This window comes from Empidonax traillii, unplaced genomic scaffold (genome assembly GCF_003031625.1).
Source record: "Empidonax traillii isolate 1590-97213 ecotype Southwest subspecies unplaced genomic scaffold, ASM303162v1 scaffold194:size798623, whole genome shotgun sequence".
NCBI classification, from domain to species: Eukaryota; Metazoa; Chordata; class Aves; order Passeriformes; family Tyrannidae; genus Empidonax; species Empidonax traillii.
The window spans coordinates 524,061-545,625 of record NW_020955387.1 but is presented as its reverse complement, the minus strand read 5'-3'; the positions used below and the strand labels follow the sequence as shown (position 1 = coordinate 545,625).

The 21,565-nt window shown below is 39.8% G+C and overlaps 1 protein-coding gene across 7 annotated transcripts in view; it reads right to left on the bottom strand.

The window, feature by feature from the left end:
* Positions 1–21,565, bottom strand: part of SH3KBP1 (SH3 domain containing kinase binding protein 1) — a 216,311-nt gene that overhangs the window by 104,227 nt on the left and 90,519 nt on the right. For all 7 annotated transcript variants that reach the window (XR_003571543.1, XM_027886741.1, XM_027886744.1 and 4 more), the window contains one exon: positions 4,392–4,498. Coding sequence is in view for 6 of the 7 variants with exons in the window: in XM_027886741.1 (XP_027742542.1) it covers positions 4,392–4,498 (107 nt within the window). In the remaining variant the exon portion in view is untranslated. The remainder of the gene's footprint in view (positions 1–4,391; positions 4,499–21,565) is intronic.

Genomic DNA, 21,565 nt, shown 5'->3' with positions numbered 1-21,565 from the left:
CTGAGAGATGTGAAACCCCAGCATTCATCCCCAGCTGTTTTCTTGCATATTGTACAGCTCTGCAGTTGTGGCACAGACCATCCCCTCGCTACAGTTAAATATTCATTCTCCTTTCAACTCTATAGCTGCCAAAATAGGTCACTGTAAGAAAACTCCAGCTCAATCCCCAGTTTATCCTGTTCTTGGACATGGGTTGCACCACTTTATGTCACAATAAGAACAAAAAAACCTATCCACCAATCTTGCCCATAAGAAGCAACCAATTTGTGAAGATTCAGTCTGTATTTTTATAATTTCAAATGAGCTACAGATAGGATTTGATCATGTAATATATGGCAACGTTACCTATAAGTCAAAGAATACGCTCAGTGGTATTACCGAGTGTCTCAGTCAAACACTTGGGAGCTTAACTTCATGCAATACCCACTGCCAAAAAGCTGACTTCTCAGCAGGATGAGGCCAAAAGGCACATAGCAGCACGACGACAGACTGATCCCAAACGAAAGCAGGCTCAGAGCCACTGAATGACGTGCCAAATGTCCCTACTCTGATGCTGCAGGTTAATTATCTGGCATCCCAAGAAAGTCTAAGGGTGAAACATAATTGGAATTCAGATATCTGCATTTAATAAGACAATTAGTTACAGTTGTATTTTGGGACAACTTTAATTAGAGTTATAGCTAATGAGGTAGGGAAGTGACAAGCAAAAAGCTATCAATCACACAATAAATGTGAACACAAACAATGATGAAAATGCTTCCCTTGTTAAGTTTTAAATGTACTTTTAATTTAAGTCTGTTAATTAATGTCTCATGGGTATCAGTGTCTCTGTAGTTATGGAAACCTCTATTTGAACAACAAGCATTTTATCTATTGTGCTGAACATTTGATCTTAACATTATTAATTTCTAACTATTTAGGACAAATAGAAAGGAACTGAATTCTTAACATATACAGCCTCCAAGGACATCCATCTGACAACAACTCACACTTGCTACTGTTTTAATCCACTCTACAGCCCCAGACCACTTCTGCCAGAATAGGAATTTCCAGTTTTATCTACCACCACTACAGACATAAAAACCCTTTCAAAAGTATCACATCCAATCTGTTGGCATCAGGAAGAAGGATCTGGGCAGCTTTAGATGCTACTACACCTCCACACTCTGAAGCAGAGGTGGGAGAAGGGAAGACATCCTCATCCTCAGCACCTCACCACGTGATGTCAGTGTAACCTGTTTTTACTGGGAGTCTGGGGAAACACACTTGGACACTGTAGGAGGCAGCCGACACTCGTGTTCCCTTCTGTCAACCCTGTGCTGGAGGCAGTGAACTCGAGTGGCTTTGAGGAAGAGCAGAACACACTTCTTTAAGGATAAAACTCCATTAACATTTTTTGCAACAGCAGAAGTTTAATGAGTTGTCAACCACAAGCAACATTTTAGGACTTTTTTTTTGCTCAATACCCACATAAAGATACATAGACAGTATTTGACCTAAACAACACCAGGTTCAGTTTGCCATAAGTCAGTTAGGAATCAATTTGTTTTCAACTAAGCAGAAATCCATACATATTTGAAAATATTAATCTAAGTCAATTTAAAACTAATTAATTCAACTGATGCAACTTTCTTAGGAGGAGACAATAATATACTATCTATGGGAATCTGAAACCTACTCATGAATAAAAAGATGGGGTAAGAGAAAGGAGCAACTGGAAATGGAAAGTAAATGAACATTAATGTTCCATTAATGTTACATACTGAACCACTGTAAATAATGCTGAAGATGTCATCCAGTTTTTAACCTTGAGTAATGATAAACAAAATTCATGTTTTACAAGAATTGTCTCAAATTGTTGCCTATGTGGGAGGGTTTTTTGCTACTGTTTTGGATTTTTTTTTGTACAATAACACAGCATGATTTTGGCCCTTGCAAAAACAAAACAAAACAAAACACCTCAGTTCTCACAACTGAGAGAGTAATATTTTTCAATTGTATAATGACATTAACACTGTGAATCCTATTTCAATGACTCTTTGTGCAGCATTACCTAAAAGCAGAAGGGTAAAAAGTGAAATCAGCACATTGGTTGGTGCAACTTCTTGCATAAGATAAAGCTCCTGTTTCAAAATAAGTATTCTGCCCTACTTTCTCGAGGAATTGACACTACTATGATAAGAGCAGAAGAGGAAGTAATAATAATAAGTTTTCGACATCAAACATGATTGGTATCAATCGTGACAGAAAATACAGGTCCCACAATAACACTTCCCAAGGCACTGAGAATTTCTTCTCTAGATTCCTATTTTCCCTCTCCCACCAGCCAATCTAGTTCCATCCAAAAGTCAGACAATGCTCTAAAATGCATGAATGCACCAGACGAAGCCCAAAGCTGACCTTGTGTTTCAGCAGCTGACAGAACAGGGTATTTTATAAGGTCAAAGTGGGCACAGCCTCACCTCTGTCAGCTGTTCTTCAGCATTTACTTATGACCAGCATTCAAGCTATCCACCAGCAGTCCTGTTCCACACTACAGTACAACTAATTCCATCATGACATTCTTTATATCTGCAAATCAAAAAAGCAGTCCTAGACAATACATTTTCTTAAACCTTAAAATAAGAAAGTTGTCAATGTTTTCCTCAACAGTAGCAATTCAGGATACAAATTTGAGTTTTAGGCTAGGAAGTCTGTAATCAGCAATCCAAGTGGGTTTCAAAAAACATGGCCGTAACTATAAGAACACACATGCAAGTACATGGAATGTTTCACTTTCATAGTTGTACATTTTTCAATTTTAATGCAACTAATTTCAGTCTCATTTGGATATAAATGAATCTGGTTTTTATAATTAAGTTGCTCAAATTTAGAAAAAGACAAGAGCTGCATTTCATAAGAGAAGCCTCGTGTCTCATCTAAATTATTTAATTACTCACTAATTATTTATTCATTTGGTAGGGTTAGTTTGTTGGCTGGATGCTGGGAAAGAGTTTAATTCCATCAATTTACCCTGGAAAGACATAGACTTAGAAGTTTTAAGAAATATGTCTATGGCCATGTGAGGTCAAATGTACCTCAAATTGCCCAATGAAAACAGCTTATGTGATGTCGTGAAACGTGTTATAATATCAAGTTTACATTATCTTCAAAATATGCTCCTAAATATCTTACAACCTTGAATTCTTCCATTACAAAACCGTTCACAGACAGAATAAGGTTATTTAAGTGGCACATCATGCCTGATTCCAGGAAGAATGATGTGCAGAGCTGGCATGCACAGCTAGGTTCAAGCAAAACCGGTGATCACTAAGCTTCTTACATTCAAAAGTGAGAATTTAATCTCTCATAAGAAAATGTTGGATGTCATGTAGATTGCAGTAGAATTTATATTCTTTTAGAACTGATTTTTTAAGGGACAGATGTAGGAAAAAGTAAATTAAATGTATATCCTTGGCAAGAAAATATATGTTGTCGTACTAACTCCTGAGTCACAGGGGAGGAAAAAAATCTTACAAATAAATGACACAAGCTGAAACACACCTTTTATTGGCTGCTTGAGCAGACTAAAGTCTTAGATCTTTTTAAAGCGTAAATGAGTCTGAATACATTCTAGTTAAAGAGTGCATATTATCATTTTGACTTTGGTTCTTTGTGCTATTAAACTCAAGAAGATACTTGTAAAATCTCTAATGGAACGCTGAAGGTATTGGGAGCGAACACCATTCCTTGATACTACAAATTTACCCACACAAAGAAAATTTCTCTATCTCTGCCAAAGCTTTTGTAATTTGCCCCCAGTCCACCTAAGGTTTTCCACATCTATTCGCACCCAAAATAAGTGAATCTCAAGTCTCAAATATTTTGTTTGGTTTTTTTTTTTTGCTTGGTTTTAGGGTTTTTTTAAACTGATTACACTGAAATGAAATTCTTAAAGCTTGCTGGCAAAGATGACAAAAGGTGAACTCCACTGGAGATTCATGTAAATTTCTTAAATGTGTTTAACTTTGCAAAGGTAATTTGCCCAGTGACTGGTTTACTAAAACTGTGAAAAGCTTGTTCTGACACAATCTTTGGTTCTTCAGAGATACAAAGTCAAGAGCTCTGCAGAACAAACTTAGAGCTCTTTCCCTGAACAGAACTCTGAAGCACCAATTGATTCAGAAAAACCAGCAGAAGTGCTATAAGGAAAAAAAAAGTCACGAAATCCATTAAAAAATCAACAACATCCTTTCATGCCCAACAGTAATCCATACCAGACAGGTCTATATACCAGAAAAGAAAAATGTCTGGTTTAAATTATTTCTTAAAACACACTGTATTGAAGAGTTTAGCATGCACAAAATATGTCAGCACTGCATGTGTGTACAGTCAACTAAAGATGTGCTCACCTCTCCCACAACTTCAATGATGTCACCAACTTTTAATTCCAGTTCATCTTCATTTTGAGGCATATAACTGAAAGCCACCTGACATCTCCTTCTTCTGTTTCTCTCTCCTGATGGAAATGAAAGAAACAGGGAAATCGTAAAATGAAAACAAAATTCCATGCCAAACACAAGCCAGGGGAAATTATAAAGGATGAAACATGATTCTTTGAGCACTCTTATCAGAATCTGAATGCTTACAATGCTTAGTCTATCTGCCCAGAATTAACTTACAAAAAGAGGGTAGAGAAAAGATTTCTGGTGCTTATTATTTTTTCAACTATGTCTATAATTCAATGCAATTAATAAATGCAAATAAGTTGTGTGGATTTTTTTCCTTTCTGTAGTGTTATTCAAGAGTCAAAATTTAACTACTTGTGCTTCCTAGTGACAGGACAGACAAACTTTACCCAAAGGATCTTTCCAGGTGTATTTGCTCCAATTTCTCTTCTAGGCTAATGCTCTATACACATGCTGTAGGTAAATTGGAGGGATGGGAAAGGGATCCAAAGCCTTGTGGCTTTTGCTCATAAGGAAATAAGCTCTCAGCTGTATCATTTTGTACACAAATCTTTCACAGGTGTGCAAATGTCTCACTAACCATTTTTATACTTTTTCTTTTCATAGAACCATTTAGGTTGGAAAAGACCTTTAAAATTGTTGAGTACAGGATTGTTGAGTTAACACAGCACTGTCAAGTCCACCATTAAACCATATCCCTAAATTCCACATCTACATCTTTTAAATACCTCCAGGGATGATGGCTCCACCACTTCCCTGGGCAGCCTGTTCCAATGCTTGACAAACCCTACTGTGAAAAAATTTTTCCTAATATCCAATCTAAACCTCCCTTGGCACAACTTGAGGCCATTTCCTCTCATCCTGTCACTTGTTATCTGGCAGAAGAGACTGACCCCCCACCTGGCTACAAACTCCTTTCAGGCAGTTGCAGAGAGAGACCCTTTTAAACAAACCCAGCTCCTTCATCCGCTACTCCTAAGACATGTGCTCCAGACTCTTAACCAGCTCTGTTACCCTTCTCTGGACATGATCCAGTGCCTCAATGTCTTTCTTTGCAGTGAGGGCCCAAAACTGAACACAGGATTCGAGGTGTGGCCTCACTGGTGTCAAGTATGATCATTAGACTTGGGTGGATCCCACCCAGGCCCACAGACTTATATGTAAATCAGTGGTGTAGCAGGTCACTGACCTTTTCCCCTTGGATTACAGGACCTTCACTCTGCTCCCCATCCCTTTCTTATAACTCAGGGGGATGGGTACATGGAGTACAACTATTAAAGACTGAGACAAAGAAGACATGGAATACCTCTCTTTTCCTCATTCTTTGCCACTGTTCCTCCCCGATCCAACAAAGAATGGAGAATCTCCTTAGCCCTTTGGTTGCTAATGCATTAATAGAAACCTTTTTATTGCCTTTTACAGTAGGGGCCAGATTAAATTCTAGCTGGGTTTTGGCCCTTCTCATTTTCTACCTGCATAACCTCCCAAAATCCTGCCCCATTTTCCAAAGGTCGTAAACTCTTCTCTTTTTCCTGAGTTCCAGCCAGAGGTCTCTGTTCAGCCAGGCTGGTTGTCTTCCTCACTGGCTCATCTTTTAGCACAAGGAGATGGCCTGCTCCTGCACCAATAAGATTTCCTTCTTGAAGAATAAGATGTCCAGCCTTCCTGGACTCCTTTGCCCTTCAGGACTGCTCCCAGGGGACTCTCTCAACCAGTCCTCTGAATAGGCCAAAGTCTGCACTCCAGAACTCCAAGGGTGCTGCTGTTCTGCTGACGCCCCTCCTTACTCCTCCAAAAATTGAAAACTCTTATTATTTTGTGATCACTTTGCTCAAGACAACCTCCAACCATCACATCGTGCACCAACCCTTCTCTGTTCACAAACAAGAGGTCCAGCAGAGTGCCCTCCCTAGTTGGCTCCCTCACCAACTGTGTCAGGAGGTCACCTGCCAAATGCTCTGGGAACCTCCTGGACTGTCCTCGACTCCCTCCTCTCTGCTGTGCTGTATTTCCAGCAGACATCTCGTAAGTTGAACACCCCTATGAGAACAAGGGCCAGCGATCTTGAGACTTGTTCCATGCACTTATGGAATATTTCATTTGCCTCTTCATCCTGGGTGGGTGCTCTATAACAGACTCCCACCAGGATATCCGCCTTGTTGGCCTTCCCCTTGACTCTTACCCATAAACACTCAAGCCTGTTGTCACCATCATTAAGCTCCAAACAATCAAAACACTCCTAATGCAACACAGCTACCCCACTGCCTCTCCTTGCCCGTCCCTCCTGAAGGGTTTATATTCATCCATTGCAGCACTTTGGGTGTGTCATCCCACCTGTGATGGCAGCTGTGTCATCATTTTCCTGCTGCACAATGGCTTCCAGCTTCTCCTCTTTGTTGTCCATGCTGCATGTGTTGGTGGGGATGCACTTTAGTTGTGCTGTTGATACTAACAACTTTCTGGGGGGAGAAGCCCCAATTCCTCTAGGACTGTTCTCAAGTGCTCCTGTGGTTTCTGAAGTGACAGTGGCCCTTGTCGTGTATCTTTGCTATTGCATGGCTCTTCAACCCCTACCATCACTGAGACAGCAGACCAAAGGACCTCGTTTGCACACCATCCCTCAAACACTGGCCTTGGACTTACCTCTACTGACCCTGATCTTATCCTTTTCTGCCTTCAAACCTAGTTGAAAGCTCTTCAAATGAGCTCTGCTAATTCCAGGGCAAGGATTCTGTTCCCCCTGTTGCCAACAGACCTGCTGTTGTGTAAACCGACACATGAGGAAAAAAATCAAAATTCTGCCCGTGACACCAGGCTGGGAGCCAGGTATTGACCTGCTGGCTTACGTGCCATCTTCTTCTCTCCTTTCCCTCTGACTGGAAGGGCAGAGAAGAATGCTACTTGTGCTCCTGATTCCCTTAAGCAGTAGTCCTGAGGCCCTGAAGAATCAATCTCCTGATTGCCCTCGGGCTTGCAGTTGCAACTTTATCAGTGCCTACCTGAGAAATAAATAATGGACAATAATCTGGGGGCTGTACCAGGGTAGGAACTTTTCACATGTTCAACCCAGGCCCCACGGAGGTTGCAGGCTTCCCAAAGAAGGGAGCCCAGCTGGCACAACGGGCCTTCTGTTGCCTTCAGGAGACAGTCTCCTATGACGACTTGTCTTTTTGGTTTTATGGAAGCAGTTTTGACATAGGGCATAGCCTGACTTAACCCTGGTGCCATCTTTATGCCAGATAAACCATCGTCCCTGCTGTTTGGTTCCACTGGCAGAGCCTCACACCTGTTATGCCAAGGCACCTGTGGAGGTGGGGCATCCACAGAGGAGATGCACCTGCTGCACCAGACAGGAACTTCCATATACACACACACACAGAGATACATGTGTATGTATTGTATTATTTCTGTGTATGGGAGCCCCTGGTGGTCTAGGGGAAAAGACACTGCACTGTCACTGCAGAGACCCGGGTTCGATTCCCAGTCGGGGCCCCTCCCCGGGCAGATGGAGCTCGTTAGCCCTGTAAGGCAATCCATCTACGTCCTGAGGACCTCGCTGCCACCGTCCAAGCGTGCTTGGCCCCGGCAGATGAACCGCAGGATTAAAGGGTGGGCTCAGTTCCGCGCACACTGTGTCTCACCTAAAAAATCCAATGCGCAGGCTGGAAGGTGTAAAAACCTTCCCCGGTTCTTCGTTCGCGAAGACTGGCCATTACTATTTCTGTGTACACATATATTTGTAAGATGCGTATTTATGCACTAATATTTGATTAAAGAAAATAGAAGGAAAATCATTGCCATGGGGTTAGTGGAGTTAAGACAGGCTAATTTTGGAACTGCAACTCATGTCACCAGTCATCTTCCTCTTCCAGTTTGGATGTCTAGGCTTCCATGAGAAGCTGGTATGAGTGCACATCTTTGGATGCACAATTGAAGAGTCGTTTGAATCCATAGCTTTGATCCTTCTACCATCACAGTTTTCAGACAGATGACTGAAAATACTCTGTTCCAGAGTTTGTTTGCCAGATCTGTTGGCTTACATGTAATTACAGTTGGCTGGTGAAGGGACTTGAACACAAGCTCTATGAGGAGAGGCTGAGAGAGCTGGGGCTGTTTAGCCTGGAGAAGAGGAGGCTCAGGGGTGACCTCATCACTCTGTACAACTACCTGAGAGGAGGTTGTAGCCAGGTGGGGGTTGGTCTTTTCTCCCAGGCAACTATGAGTGAGACAAGAGGGCTCGGTCTGAAGTTCTGCCAGGGGAGGTTTAGGTTAGATGTTAGGTAGAAATTCTTTACAGAGAGAGTAATCAGGCACTGGAATGGGCTGTCCAGGAGGTATTTAAGAAGAGACTGGATGTGGCACTTGGTGCCATAGTCTGGTAGCTCTGGTGGTGTTGGATAAAGGGTTGGACTTGATGATCTCAGAGGTCCTTTCCAACCCATCTGATTCTATGACTGTTGTATGAGATGAGAGAACCACCCTAAGTAAGTTGCTGCTTAGCCTTTGTTTGCTGAAGGATAACTTTCTGATACGAATCATGACTGTGTTGGAATGTGATGAAGGACCAGAAGGTAGGAAGGGAGAAATTATTCAAAACACAGGATTCACTGACTATTCTCTCTTCTCTAGAAGCTGTGTAGTGTATAAACCATGCTATTTGTACCCACACAAACATATACACACACTCCACACAAGTAAATGTACTTTCTCTTATGCTATTTCTCTTAACTGTTAAACACACTCAATACACACAAAAATGGTTTGTGTAAATCCTTTCCAAGCATGGCCTTAATCTGAAATTAAATTACAGAAATAGATCTTATAGTGAGTCTGTTTTTTGTTCTGCAACATTTCTTGATAATCCTGCTCTAGGGAAAACAGTGATAAAGAAGTTATAGATTTTTTTTCCTAATCTATTAATTGAAACTAGAGAAAGAAAGGAGAAGGGAATCCACTGGTTTTGGCTTTCTGACAATATTTTTCACAGCCACTGCAATCCTGCACGAGTGGCAGCTTTTTGAATGTCAAAATTAATACCTTAATGCAGTATAACCAACCTCATTCAAATTGGCTCTTTTTCCACCTACAGATGACTGCTCATTCTTCACCATCTAAACTAAAATGGTCCTACACGGACAACTTTACACAGCTGCATTCAAAATAAATATAATAAATACCTTCCATACTGAGTACTTCTCTCATTGTCAAGAGAAGCTGGCTATTTTCCCTAAAAATAACATTCCCACTATGATTTCTAACATCAAGTAACAACTGATGTGCTGATGTTGCCTGATGTGACAAACGGTAGTTGCCATCCTGTTTAATAATAATAAATACTGTGTGACTCTTTGGAGAATAGTTTTGACATCACTAAGAGAGTAAGAAATAAACACAATTCTGGATGTTATTAATACAACTGTATGAATCCTTCCTCCTCCCAATCCATACAGTTATTTTATTACTGTAGAGGAAACTCAATGAAAGTCTGCATTTATCTCCATTAGTTCATGGTTGTCTCACTGCTCTCCCTCTCCTTCCAAATCTTTCTCTAAAGAAATACCTAAGTGAGTAGCAAGCCAGTAAGAGACATAGATTCTATGTACCAATTAGTTCCTCTCTCTGATCTAATGCAAGCAAATAGATCAGCACTGAATACCTTTGGTTTTAAGGAGCAGGTGCTGATGGTCCCTACGGACATGTTGGTGCACTTGAGAACATGAGTTCTGTGAAGAGCTCTACAGACAAGGAATATCTTGTTTTTCTTACACTAAAGTAATCTGGATAATATAGCAGCATGAGTTTTTTAAAAAAAAACCCAGACCTGATAGGGAAGGAAGTCAGAATAACCAAGCAATATGTATATAATGTTAGTAAAGAAAAGCTCTGGTTTTGCAAATGCAATATTCCCACCCACACACCACTGATTTTTTTTGTCTGTTTCTTAACTAGCACAAAGTCTCCAAAGACAGTTTGATCAGGAACCAGGAAGACCCACTGGAACAACTAACAAGTGGTTTAGACAAAACCACTGAAGTCTTGGTCTTCTCTCACCATTTCCCCGTCTGCTAATATTGCCACTTGCTGCAGAATATTATTATAGTCTATGCTTTAACTGCTGGTTGTCTGAGCTCTAAATTGGCACATGTACCTAAATTTAATTTCAAACTATAGACGGCAGCAATGCTGCAATGAAGACTGCAGATATTTTCTAATCTAATCCATTTCTTTCTCACTTGTAAATTGATGAAGAAAATATTTAGCAGAAGGGGGTTTTTGTGTATTTTTCTTCACACTTAAGCAAAAACTGTGTTACTTTCAAGGAAAAGTTACCATGTGGTGAAAAGGCAGGCAATAAACTGAGTACTTTAAAATCAGAAAAGGTGTGCTGCAAAGTCATCACTGTGTTTTAAAAGGCATAAAAGAAGAAAAATAAAGAAAGGAATAACTGAACTTTTACTGGCCCATGTATTTGTTGCAAGCAACCTGCTGCAAGCAGCACCACACTGGTGTGTGTTGATGGCAGTTCAGGCTTTTTCATCTCCTGTAACTGTGGCACAACATCAGAAATGTTTTGAAGGCAGAACACCTCTGAGCTGTAGGTTGGAAACTAGCCAAACTACACTGTATTCAGAACAAGCTATCTATCATACAGGAAAATAGATCGCTCATTCTTGTGAAAAACATACACTGGCTCCTTTTACATCACTATAATCAAATACATAAAATGAAAAAAGGATCACATCTAGTTTGTGCAGTCAGTTCTTAAACCAGGCAGCTACAGAGAATCTGCTGTGTCTGTACAAGGAGTGTAACTAACACAGCATTGCAAAGCATTTTGCATCTGAAGCAAAGGCACCAAGACTTCGACTGTGCCACAGGGAATGCCTGACCCTGCCCTGCTCCTTTTAAGGGCTGCATCAAAGTGTCTGCAGATCTAGCAAAAGAGGAAAGAAAACAGGCCTTGCCTGCACTGAGAGAGGTGTCATAGCACCTTAAGAGTAATGCTGACTTCCTCCTTATTTGCAGCTGTTGACTGCCAAGTCCTGCTCACCCCACCTGAGGCTCCCTTCCCTCCACCCTGAGAGGTGAACCACTTCTCCAGTCATTCCCCAAATGCTTTCACTGAAAGCAAAAGTTGGTGTCTTAACAGCATAAACAACATGCTTAGCTAAATCATCTCCTTTTGGTTTTCACCCTAAGATTCACCTGTCTGGCTGCAGGTGTACCTGAGCTTAACGTCTAAATCGGAGCCCATTGCTCAGGCATAGAGAGGACCTCAGCCCTATCTCCAGGTAGTATTTAGCATCACTGTAAAACAGAAAACTAAAATTAATGGCTCTCCAGAGGTGCCTTTTTCTACTGGCGTGGCAAGAAAAGACCTTAACATCTAATTTTAAAAGGTCTAAAGTTAGGTCAAATGAAAAGAGGAATGAACATATATTCAGAAATTTGAATCAAACAAACATAAATACTTGAGGGCACAAATCTGATTTTCTGCAAAGCAGTGTTTGATCAGATTCTAAAAATTATGTAGTTGCCTCTGACCGCAGGAGACCACAGAAAGATTTCTCTCAGTTGTACAGAGGCAAGAGAGAGCATTGTTTCTGAACATTTAAACTCTCCTCTGGCATTAGCAATGAAGACAAAAAAGGAGGCAATGACAGCACACTGGCATTCAAAGCTTATCTGTGTAAGGGGCACCAAAAGCTGATGCAATACTTCATAAGAGGTCACACTGGTACTAACGTGCTGCCATCAGACCCAGGAAAAGTCACAAACAGACAACTCATGATTGGGTGAAAAGTTTGGCAGCAGCAGAATAGATGGGAAGTAAACTATTTAAAAGTTAAATGGAATTTTCAAAGCCAAACTACCTTTTTTTGAACTTAAAATCTCTCTCACGAAACAGTTTATATAAACGTGTGCAAGTGTGAGTGGGTTATATGGTGGCTTCTATAGAGCCTCTGACGCCAATGTCTTTGTAGCCTGTCCTGTCAGTGAAAGTCACACGGTTGTTTAACTTCACAAATAGAAGCTTCATCAACGCTAAATATTAATACATTTCTTTCCCACCACAAGAGAATAAGTATAGCAATCCATTTTGTAACACAGTACAGCTATTCTATAAAGTCAAAAAACTATTCAATAAAAACCTTCAGAGAGCAAATGTCTGTCCCTCCTCTCCTTGCTGACAAATTGTACACCTAAACAGCTGACAATCTCTTCAAAACTAAGCTCCACCATTTTGTCACTGGATCTGGTTTATATCATGTTTGTTATTTACACCTGTATCAATATCATTGCAGATCAGATAAACAATCCAAGCCAACTGATCCTGCATTTCCTTTATTATTGTTTTTTAATAAAGGAGTGTTGCTGTGGAAATTACATGGGTTAGAATGGGGTCTAAGTACAGGTTTGAAGCAGGAGGAGCATGAAGACATTTCTCCCACATCTAAAAAATTTCAAACACACCAAAGTACATAACAGCTCCTTCAGACCCAAGAACTTTCCTCTACTGTGGGCTTGCTAGAAAGGCTCAGGTAAACCACTAAAGGAAACTGAGATCCACTGGGACACCATTCAAGTAGATGCAAAGGGACTGAATTCAGTAAAACTGTTTGGCAAAGAAGCCTCTTTCAGATAAGTCTATTAGGAGGAAAATGACAAGTTGGAGGAAAAGTTTCCTGTCTTCTGTTGCAGATTTTCCTGCACACAGCATCATCTGCCCATCAGCCTCAGTTGCACTTCCCATTCTTCCAGCTTTCAAAGCTATATCTGTAGCTGGGGGAACTGGCTCAGAGCAGTGTCTCCCGGCTAGACAAGCTGGGCTGTGATATGATTCAGCTAGAAACCAGTTCTAAATTTAATGTGCAAAAAGACAAAAGGCAACTATTGCATAACTAAGACATGATGTATAAGCATCTAGGGTGCATGTTACTGATTTTAATGCTACTGGTGGAGATCTGGTACAGCTGTTTTGGACAGCCAGCCAGTAAATGGTTACTGTATCACCTTTTTTTGTTAGAAATCACTGAATTGTGTATATTTACTCCTGAGAAGAATTCTTCTTAAAACTACTACCCTCAGTAGATGATTTTGAGAAAGTTACCTAATTAAGACCAAACAGATAGTTAGCATTAAAAATGTTACTTTTTAAATTGCTTCAAGTGTATTGAAGATAGTATTATAAGACTTCTGATAAACTCTTGGTCATACTCAATCCTCATGTGGATTCTGTCATTTTCTTCCAAAAAATAAGGACTCCATCCTCTTATATCCACCCACTAGCAGAAATACAGTTCTCATTTTAAAAGGTACCAGAATGGTCAAGTTCCAATATCCTTCTTTTCCTGGAGGACTTTGGCAGTATTTCTGCCCTGGGATGTGACATGTCAATTCCAATTCTCTCATCACCCACACGCTGTTAAAAGGTGAATGGTTTTGGATGGATGACAAAAAAAAGCCTGCTGAGGTCTCTTCCCCGTCTAGCAGAACACAGAAGTAAGCTGAGTGGGAATACTGGGGGGGAAAGGAGGGACAGGGAAATAAATATTGGGGGTGAGTGTGTGTTTGTGGGAGGTTTTGTTTTGTTTGGATTTTTCAGTCTGGTTTGAATTTGTGACATTCATATACCAGAGAAGAGAAAGATAAACTGTTAAGGAGGGGTGAGGAGAGATGGAATGATGAGGTGCTTCCAGTACTCTGTCAAATGGGTTATGTAAAGCTGCTGTATTTTTCTTCAAGCAGAGGAACTGGGAAGTGCCCTGCTTTGACACATGCAGCTAAATCACAGAGACTGCAGGACTCCATTAAGCACAATTAAGCCACAATGCAGAATGGCATCACTGCTAGTAATGTATTACTCTGAGTGTGTTAATGTTCTTCTGTTACTGAGGAGTGTTTTCTCATGCTAGACTCCACAGCAACACTTCCAAGTTTCACCATCTGGTTGCTACTCTGAATTTTATGGCCAAGATTTGTCTGTGAGGAACCTGAAAGCCTGGAAGGCACCTTTTTTTTAAACACCATCACATTTTTACACATATGCACTGTCAGAATAATAGCAAACCTCATATTATTCAATTAATTCATTCTTTTGTTAAACACATGCAGCAATATTCAGGCCTTTTATTGTGTATGTGTCTTTTGCATGCAAGAGCAGTAATTACTGAAGCAACTACAGCAACAACGTGGTACCAGTGGTCAAATGCTTTTAGGAGAAAACCATAAATTAACTGAGAAGTGGAACACTTGCACATGCCACAGCTGGACCCAGGCTTGTGCGCGTGACAGACAGAACTGCTGTTGCAAGTTAATAATAGTGAGGTTGAGATCATTACTTAAGCCTAACCCAAAGCAGAAGGAAACACTTGAAAAATAACTGTAAACAAACTCAGAAGAGACTTGCACAGTTTAAACCACACACCACCAATTTTTTTTCTTTCTGAATCTGGAAGTTTCAAAATGCACATAAATGGAGTAGAAACTTCAAATCAACACCAGCAAATTACACAAAGCACATCCAAACTCTAACAGGAACTCTTGGACTTGCCACACAGGCTGCATGTTTTATACTCTATCCTTTACATGGAAAGGGTAAAATACAGTATTAAACTACATATTAAAGTCAACCACATGCAGAACTGCAAATCTGTATGTTCATCAAAGCTACTAGTTCTAGTATCTGTATCTTTTAAATGTCATTGTGTAAATTACCTGAAACACTCCAGCACAAGACAAAAATTGGAACTTGCTGACAGGGTTTCAAACAGGCTTTTTAAATTGTACTTTAAAAGCAGTTACACAGCCCTGGTAAAGACTGGACAAGCACACTCAGCTTCCCACCTGTTTCCAAGATGCAAAAATATTTCGTAGCAGCAAGGGGTTCTTTTACAACAGCTTTTTCTAAATGACACATTCTCTTGCCTGTTCTCAACAATAACAGTTTGTTGCTCTGTCTACTGCCCTTCAGGAGCAGTAAGTTCCAATGAGCAGCAAAGGCCTTTTCCTCATTGCAAGCCAAGGCATATTTCAACCAGGTGGCTTGTCGTGGTCATCTGTAACTTTGCCACATGCACAAGGTCCTATTGCCTGGCACTGGGATTCCTCACCATCCCTCATGTAATTAGCACCTGTTGACATGAGGGGACCTATTACCCAATACAAGATCTTGCACTCGTCTCTACATTTGGTTTCCTTTCTCATATTCAGAAGATGACTTGCAAGGATACAGCACAAAAAAAGCTTCTTTCTTAGATGACAGATCAAGGTTCGAAATGCAAGAAAAGAAACACAACGAGATTTGCAAAAGGTCCGAAAAGATCTTTTCTCTTTCCATTCTCATTGCATACATCTCATGTTATCATGGGATAATCTCAAAATATTATCCCCTTTGCTAGGTTTTGAGATAGTGGTCAACTATTTGGCTCTTTGATGCTGTTTTGTATTGATCTCTAGAAAAAACATTTGAATAAACCATAACCAAATGTGAGTTACTCTTGCATCTTTCTCAATTTTCTTATGTTCCATCACATAAGTCACACAGCTTAAATTGCCTATGCACAGCAGCACCTCAAACATACAGTAAATGAAAGCAAATAGCTCTAATTTGTGAAACCACTCTGGCATATTCAGTTTATGTTGTGTTCTCATGTCTATAAATAAAGGCATTTAGAATAAACCACATGGATTCCTACACAGTAATCTCCAAAAGTATTTTTATACTTCATGCTTGTTGTCTTGAAGCTGACTTCTGGCCAACATAACTAAAAAACTTCACAAACAGTGTTAAAAAGTATACCTTTTTCTTAAAGACTGCTAACAAATGTGCTACTTCATTTTTTGACACCAAATATCCACGCTTTTTAACAGGTTTTCTATCTCTGTAACGACATTACATTGAAGGCCTCTGCTAGATCAAAAAAACTCTGCTAGTTCCAAAAAAGCCTCTCTTACCAGGTAAAAAACCCCACCATAGTCAACATTTTATTTTTATTCCAACAGGCAACAACATACATTAAACAAATGTCTCGAGAAATGTTGAAAAGATGAAAAAATATAACAACCAATTTTCTGCTTCCTGCACTCATGAGAGCTATTACACAATAAATACATGCAATAAATCAACACTTAACAAAAACCAAAACTCTCTTTTCTACTGGACTTTTAGAACATTAGTCAGCTTTTTAACCTAGAATCTTGTTTTCCTCTAGAACATCAATACAATTTGAATATTCATTTTGCCATTAAAGGCAATAAAATTAGCAAAAATTAACACACCTACAAACAGAGCACACACTTCACTTTCCAGTTCAGCAGTGTTCCTAAAACCTAGGAAACTACATTAAATCTGCTTTGAAAAAATGCAAGCCCAGACAAATCCTAAATTCTAGGAAGCTGACGCTAGGAAGGTCGGAGCTGCCTTGGTAAACTGCGAAAATGACTCACCCAGGCTGGTGTTAAGGGTCTGATTCTGCAACACATACCCTGAGAGGAGCAGTCAGTCGGGCAGAAGCACTGGGGCATGTGTCTCCCAGGGCAATTAAGCCATGACATTTCAAACCCTTGGAGAGAACAGAGCTTTGGCAGGGCTCCTCACTGGGCTGCTGATACGCACCAGCTCAGCGGGAGAGGTTATACAACTACCTGTCCTCCAGTTCTGCTGGAAGGAATTCACACCAGGAGGATGCTCAATTGCACTTCTCGTGTTAAGATTTGTTATTATTTCTCAGCTACTGTCATGAAAATCCTATAATCCAAACTAACCTGCTGTCTTAAAGGGCATGTTATTCCATACTTTGGTATTTGAGGGTTGCACATGAACGCAGGAATGCATGGTCAGAAGAGTAATAAATAAATCAACTGAAATCAAAACTGAAATAGATCAATTATTCTTGCTGCTGCTGGCCCTCTAATGCCCCAGGCACCATTAGCAATATGATGGCATATCTCAGCACTGAAAGTGAAAATTGACATCCATTGTTCCACAACTTCTTCAAAAATGAACACTGCCACAGTATCCACACAGGACAGTTCCCTCCACAAGCAAAGGACAAGTATTTCTGTATCAGGCAGATCATATGTATATCGTTATCCTCCAAAACTGAGCAACAAATGGGGAAAAAGAAACAAACTCAAAGCCTGTTTTGGCAGAAAAAGTCACCTCAGGCAAGGTTGGAGGAAAAAGGGAGCCAGTGTTCTCCAATATCTGCATCTGGACAGCTCTGCAGCATCTTAGGCTTTTGGTAGTGAGAAGCTCTGAATGTCATATAAATTTTCCCATATTTTCTTAGTTGTTCTCACCAGAAAAACAAGCCCCTGGATCATTTATAAGCATTCAGTTTTACTAAATTAAACTGATGAAATATTAAGAGTGGTGGCTCATGGTAAGAAGGCTACCAGCAAATTAGTTTTTTAATATAGTGTCATTTTCAAAAGACACCACACACAAATCATGGTTTTCTGGTCTTCTTCCTTTCACTTTTTTCAAAAGATTCTAACACGCTCAAAAACCTGTAGTTTATCAAGAGGGTGTTTAATCAAAACTGCCAAAAGGTATAATGTTCAAGTCCGTCAATACTGCCTTGTAGTTTTAGTTCTCATGGAAAGCAGGCTTTACACCTCAAAATCCTCTGCTACTAAGCACATTCAGAGGTTTATAGCCCTGAGTGTAAGGGATTTGCTTGATTGCAATCGTTGATGCTTCACCAACAACATGTTCAAGCATAAATGGAAAAACAAAACATACAGCATTTTTCAACCTCAAGAAAAGATAGTGGTCCAAAGTGGCACAATAACCAGTCCCGATGTGCTCAACCCACATAATCACAACTTCACAACACCCTACTTCCCCAGGATTTTTCTCACTGCTCCCTTAATTATTCTGTTTCCCTGCCTGACCAAAAAAGCCCCTTAAATCCTGCAGAGATGCATTTCTGTTGTTACAATAATGCAATTTAAATAAATAAATAAAGCAATTTATAACATAACGTTAAAATAAAGCAATTTATAACAACATGGACACTTGGATGTGTTTTGCAGATACACTCTATTTATGAGGGCAGAAAATTATGGGACTGAGTCTGGGTGATACATGTATCAATCATGCTGCTTAAAAATGTTAATACAAGAAAATATTCTCCTGTACTTTCTCCTCAATAACTAAAAGCAATCACTATTAAGTATGAAGAAATACATGCATACAATTTTTCATAATATGCTCCTGGTGCCTCATTACCCACAAGATTTACAACTACTAAATAATTTTCCAGTAATGTACTTCCTGCTCTGTATTTCTTAATGTTATTCAATATACAGATAATAGGATAACACAGTTGAAGGTTTAACCTTATATTCCAGCTGCATATGTGGTCACAGATACACATAATCAGCCTTCAATTCTATTCCATCAGTTTGGAGGAACACGCAAAAATGCTTCTCACTTAAGCATTACACACACACTTTTCTAGAAACCTTTCTACTGCCTAAGCCCAATGATCACTCATGACTTTAGAGGCTTTCATACATATTACACAAAATGCAATAGTCAACTTTATAATTGCTCCAGCAGTCACTGGAAGCACTGCTATGTCTCAATATGGTATTCACACTTGTTTAGAGAGGCCCAAGTGCACACTCCAGTGTCACCACACACCTCTTCAAATTCTGATGCAAAGACACTAGAAGTGGTCTTACTCAAAGGAGTAAGACATAAAGTAGAAAGGGAAATGAGAAAGCCCATGACCACAAAAGCAACTGAAACAAGACGGGCTAACAGTGAAGATGGCTGTCAGTGACCCCTGGGGTACTACAGGTTCAACAGTTTTATAATTATGTGCTGTTCCTCACTGCTTCAGGTACAAATATCCACAAAAATCTTGTTTAAAAGCAGCCTTTTCTGATTAATCTGTCATGCTGCTTGGAGAAGAGGAACAGGTGAAGTATGCAGCTTCCACAGGCAGCCCTTGCATGACCAAGGAATTTCAACTGACTTTTCCCAGCCGCCTCCTGGTCATGCCTCGTATTCACCCGCATTCCCATAGCACAGCTGCAGCCACAGACAACTTCCACTTCCAGGCTAATGCTTATATTTGACCTCAGGGCTAAAATTATATTGTATGTTATGAACAGCAGCAGCACGTTTGCTTACAGAACTACTGTGAGTGACATGATATCCTGATACAGTCATCTGTAAATATTAAATCATCTACTGATATCAGTCTAAATATCTCCACAAAAAGCAGCACCAGGGAACTAATATAAACCCTGGCTGTTCTCATAAAGTGTGTGCTGCTTGCATTATTGTCATCCAGAGAGTAAGGAAACGCAGTAATATAGAAAGTTTTATTTAAGCATAGAAGAAATCTCTAGCAACACCTAAGGGAAAAAAATAACAAAAGCAAACCTGGGACTCCATATCTCAGACAAAATTTTAAATCAAGCACCTCACAAATATACTTGATATCTTTATGCTGCAATGGAAGATTGATATCAATCTATGTAAAGCTTTGCATAATTCACTACCTTTTGCCTTTGAAGATAGATGATGAAGCATGCAAAACATCTGATAACTGAGTTGCCTCTATGGTAATTCATACTTTTTATTTACAGAAATACCCCTGTAAGTAACTTATTACTGAAGTTGGTCTTTTTCTTTTTTTGGGAAATTACATTTCTTTGTCTGCTCTTAGATCACTTACCTTGTTTTATTATTTTGTGGAGTTCACAGAAGTTCAGTATCTTACAACCCACTAAGAGAGCTGAAGCCTGCACTGAAGCTGCAATTTTAACAACCTTTTGTAAAGATAGAGTATTTATACTTAGGAAACAATCCACTAAGGATGGCGACTGTAGCAACAGGCAAAAGCAAACACAACACTGTTTCGCCTCCTTTTTCAACAGATGACATTTAACTGAAGCCTGGATGACAATAAATCTGATGACCATTTGGCCCTCACTGTTAGGGTAAACATGCTCTTGCAAATCAATTAGCAATGGATATGTAAGCATGTAAAAGACCTCTGAACTCCACACAGCATAGGGAACAAAGCCAAATTTGTATGTGGCTACAGAGGAAGACAGAGAGACAGAGTCTATCTAACTGAAGACCAGCACTCCAGTACAGAACATGAAGACATATTTGGCTTGCAGACAAAACACAGAGCGACTGTGCAATCGTGATCCCTTGGTGGTTGTACAGGGCATAGTATTGACAGCTGCTTCAGAACTGTCAGCCCTTCAGGCTTCATTTCAGTTAGCACAGAGATCCACATGAATGATAAAATATTCACCAATGTACCTAGCCCTTTTTCTTAAAGTCAGAGTATATAAATAACCCCTTATGAGTCAGATTACTTCACATCTTACTCTGTGGTAGTTAAATAGCAGTGTGTTTTCAATGTAGAAATTCACAAAGAATACACTTTCATGTTTGTTCTGAGTTGCAGAAGTTTTGTTGTAAAAAAGTTTCAGTATCCTTAAAGTATTCTTTAGCATCTTCAACACAGACGTGGGCGGTGGGACTTTGAGATCCCTGAAGAGATTAGCATATTAAGGTAAGAACCTCACCTAGTGAATAGTGACTGCAGAGAAATGGTCCCCTACTGAAGCTGAAAATACAGGCTGCTCTGAATCAACCTTGAAAGATTTCATACTACTAAAGAAGACAAGTGTGCTTTGAAATTCATTCTCACCAGCGATCACAAAGTTCTGCAAAAAAACTTTGATATTTGTCGTACAACAATCAGTCTTCATGTTTCCCCAGGCCCAGCTGACATGCCTGTAACCAAAGGCTGGGTCACAATGAACAAAACAGATAACAGTTCAAATACAGAAGGACCACTTCTCATTGAAAGCTTCATTTTACCAAAATGTTTGTAAGCGAAGTTATTCCTTAATATAAGAGCTTTTCTAGATTTCCACATCCAGTGGGTAATAAAATATGAGAAATAAAATATTTAGACTATCAGAATACTGTCTAGACTGCCCATTGTCTTGCGTTATTTTCTTGTGAATTCATACTCTTTAAGACATCTGTTAAGTTGGCAAAGAAAAGAATCTCAAGGAGGAAGCAAGCAAATGAATCATTTATTATCTGCATTCTCTCCTCCTGACTG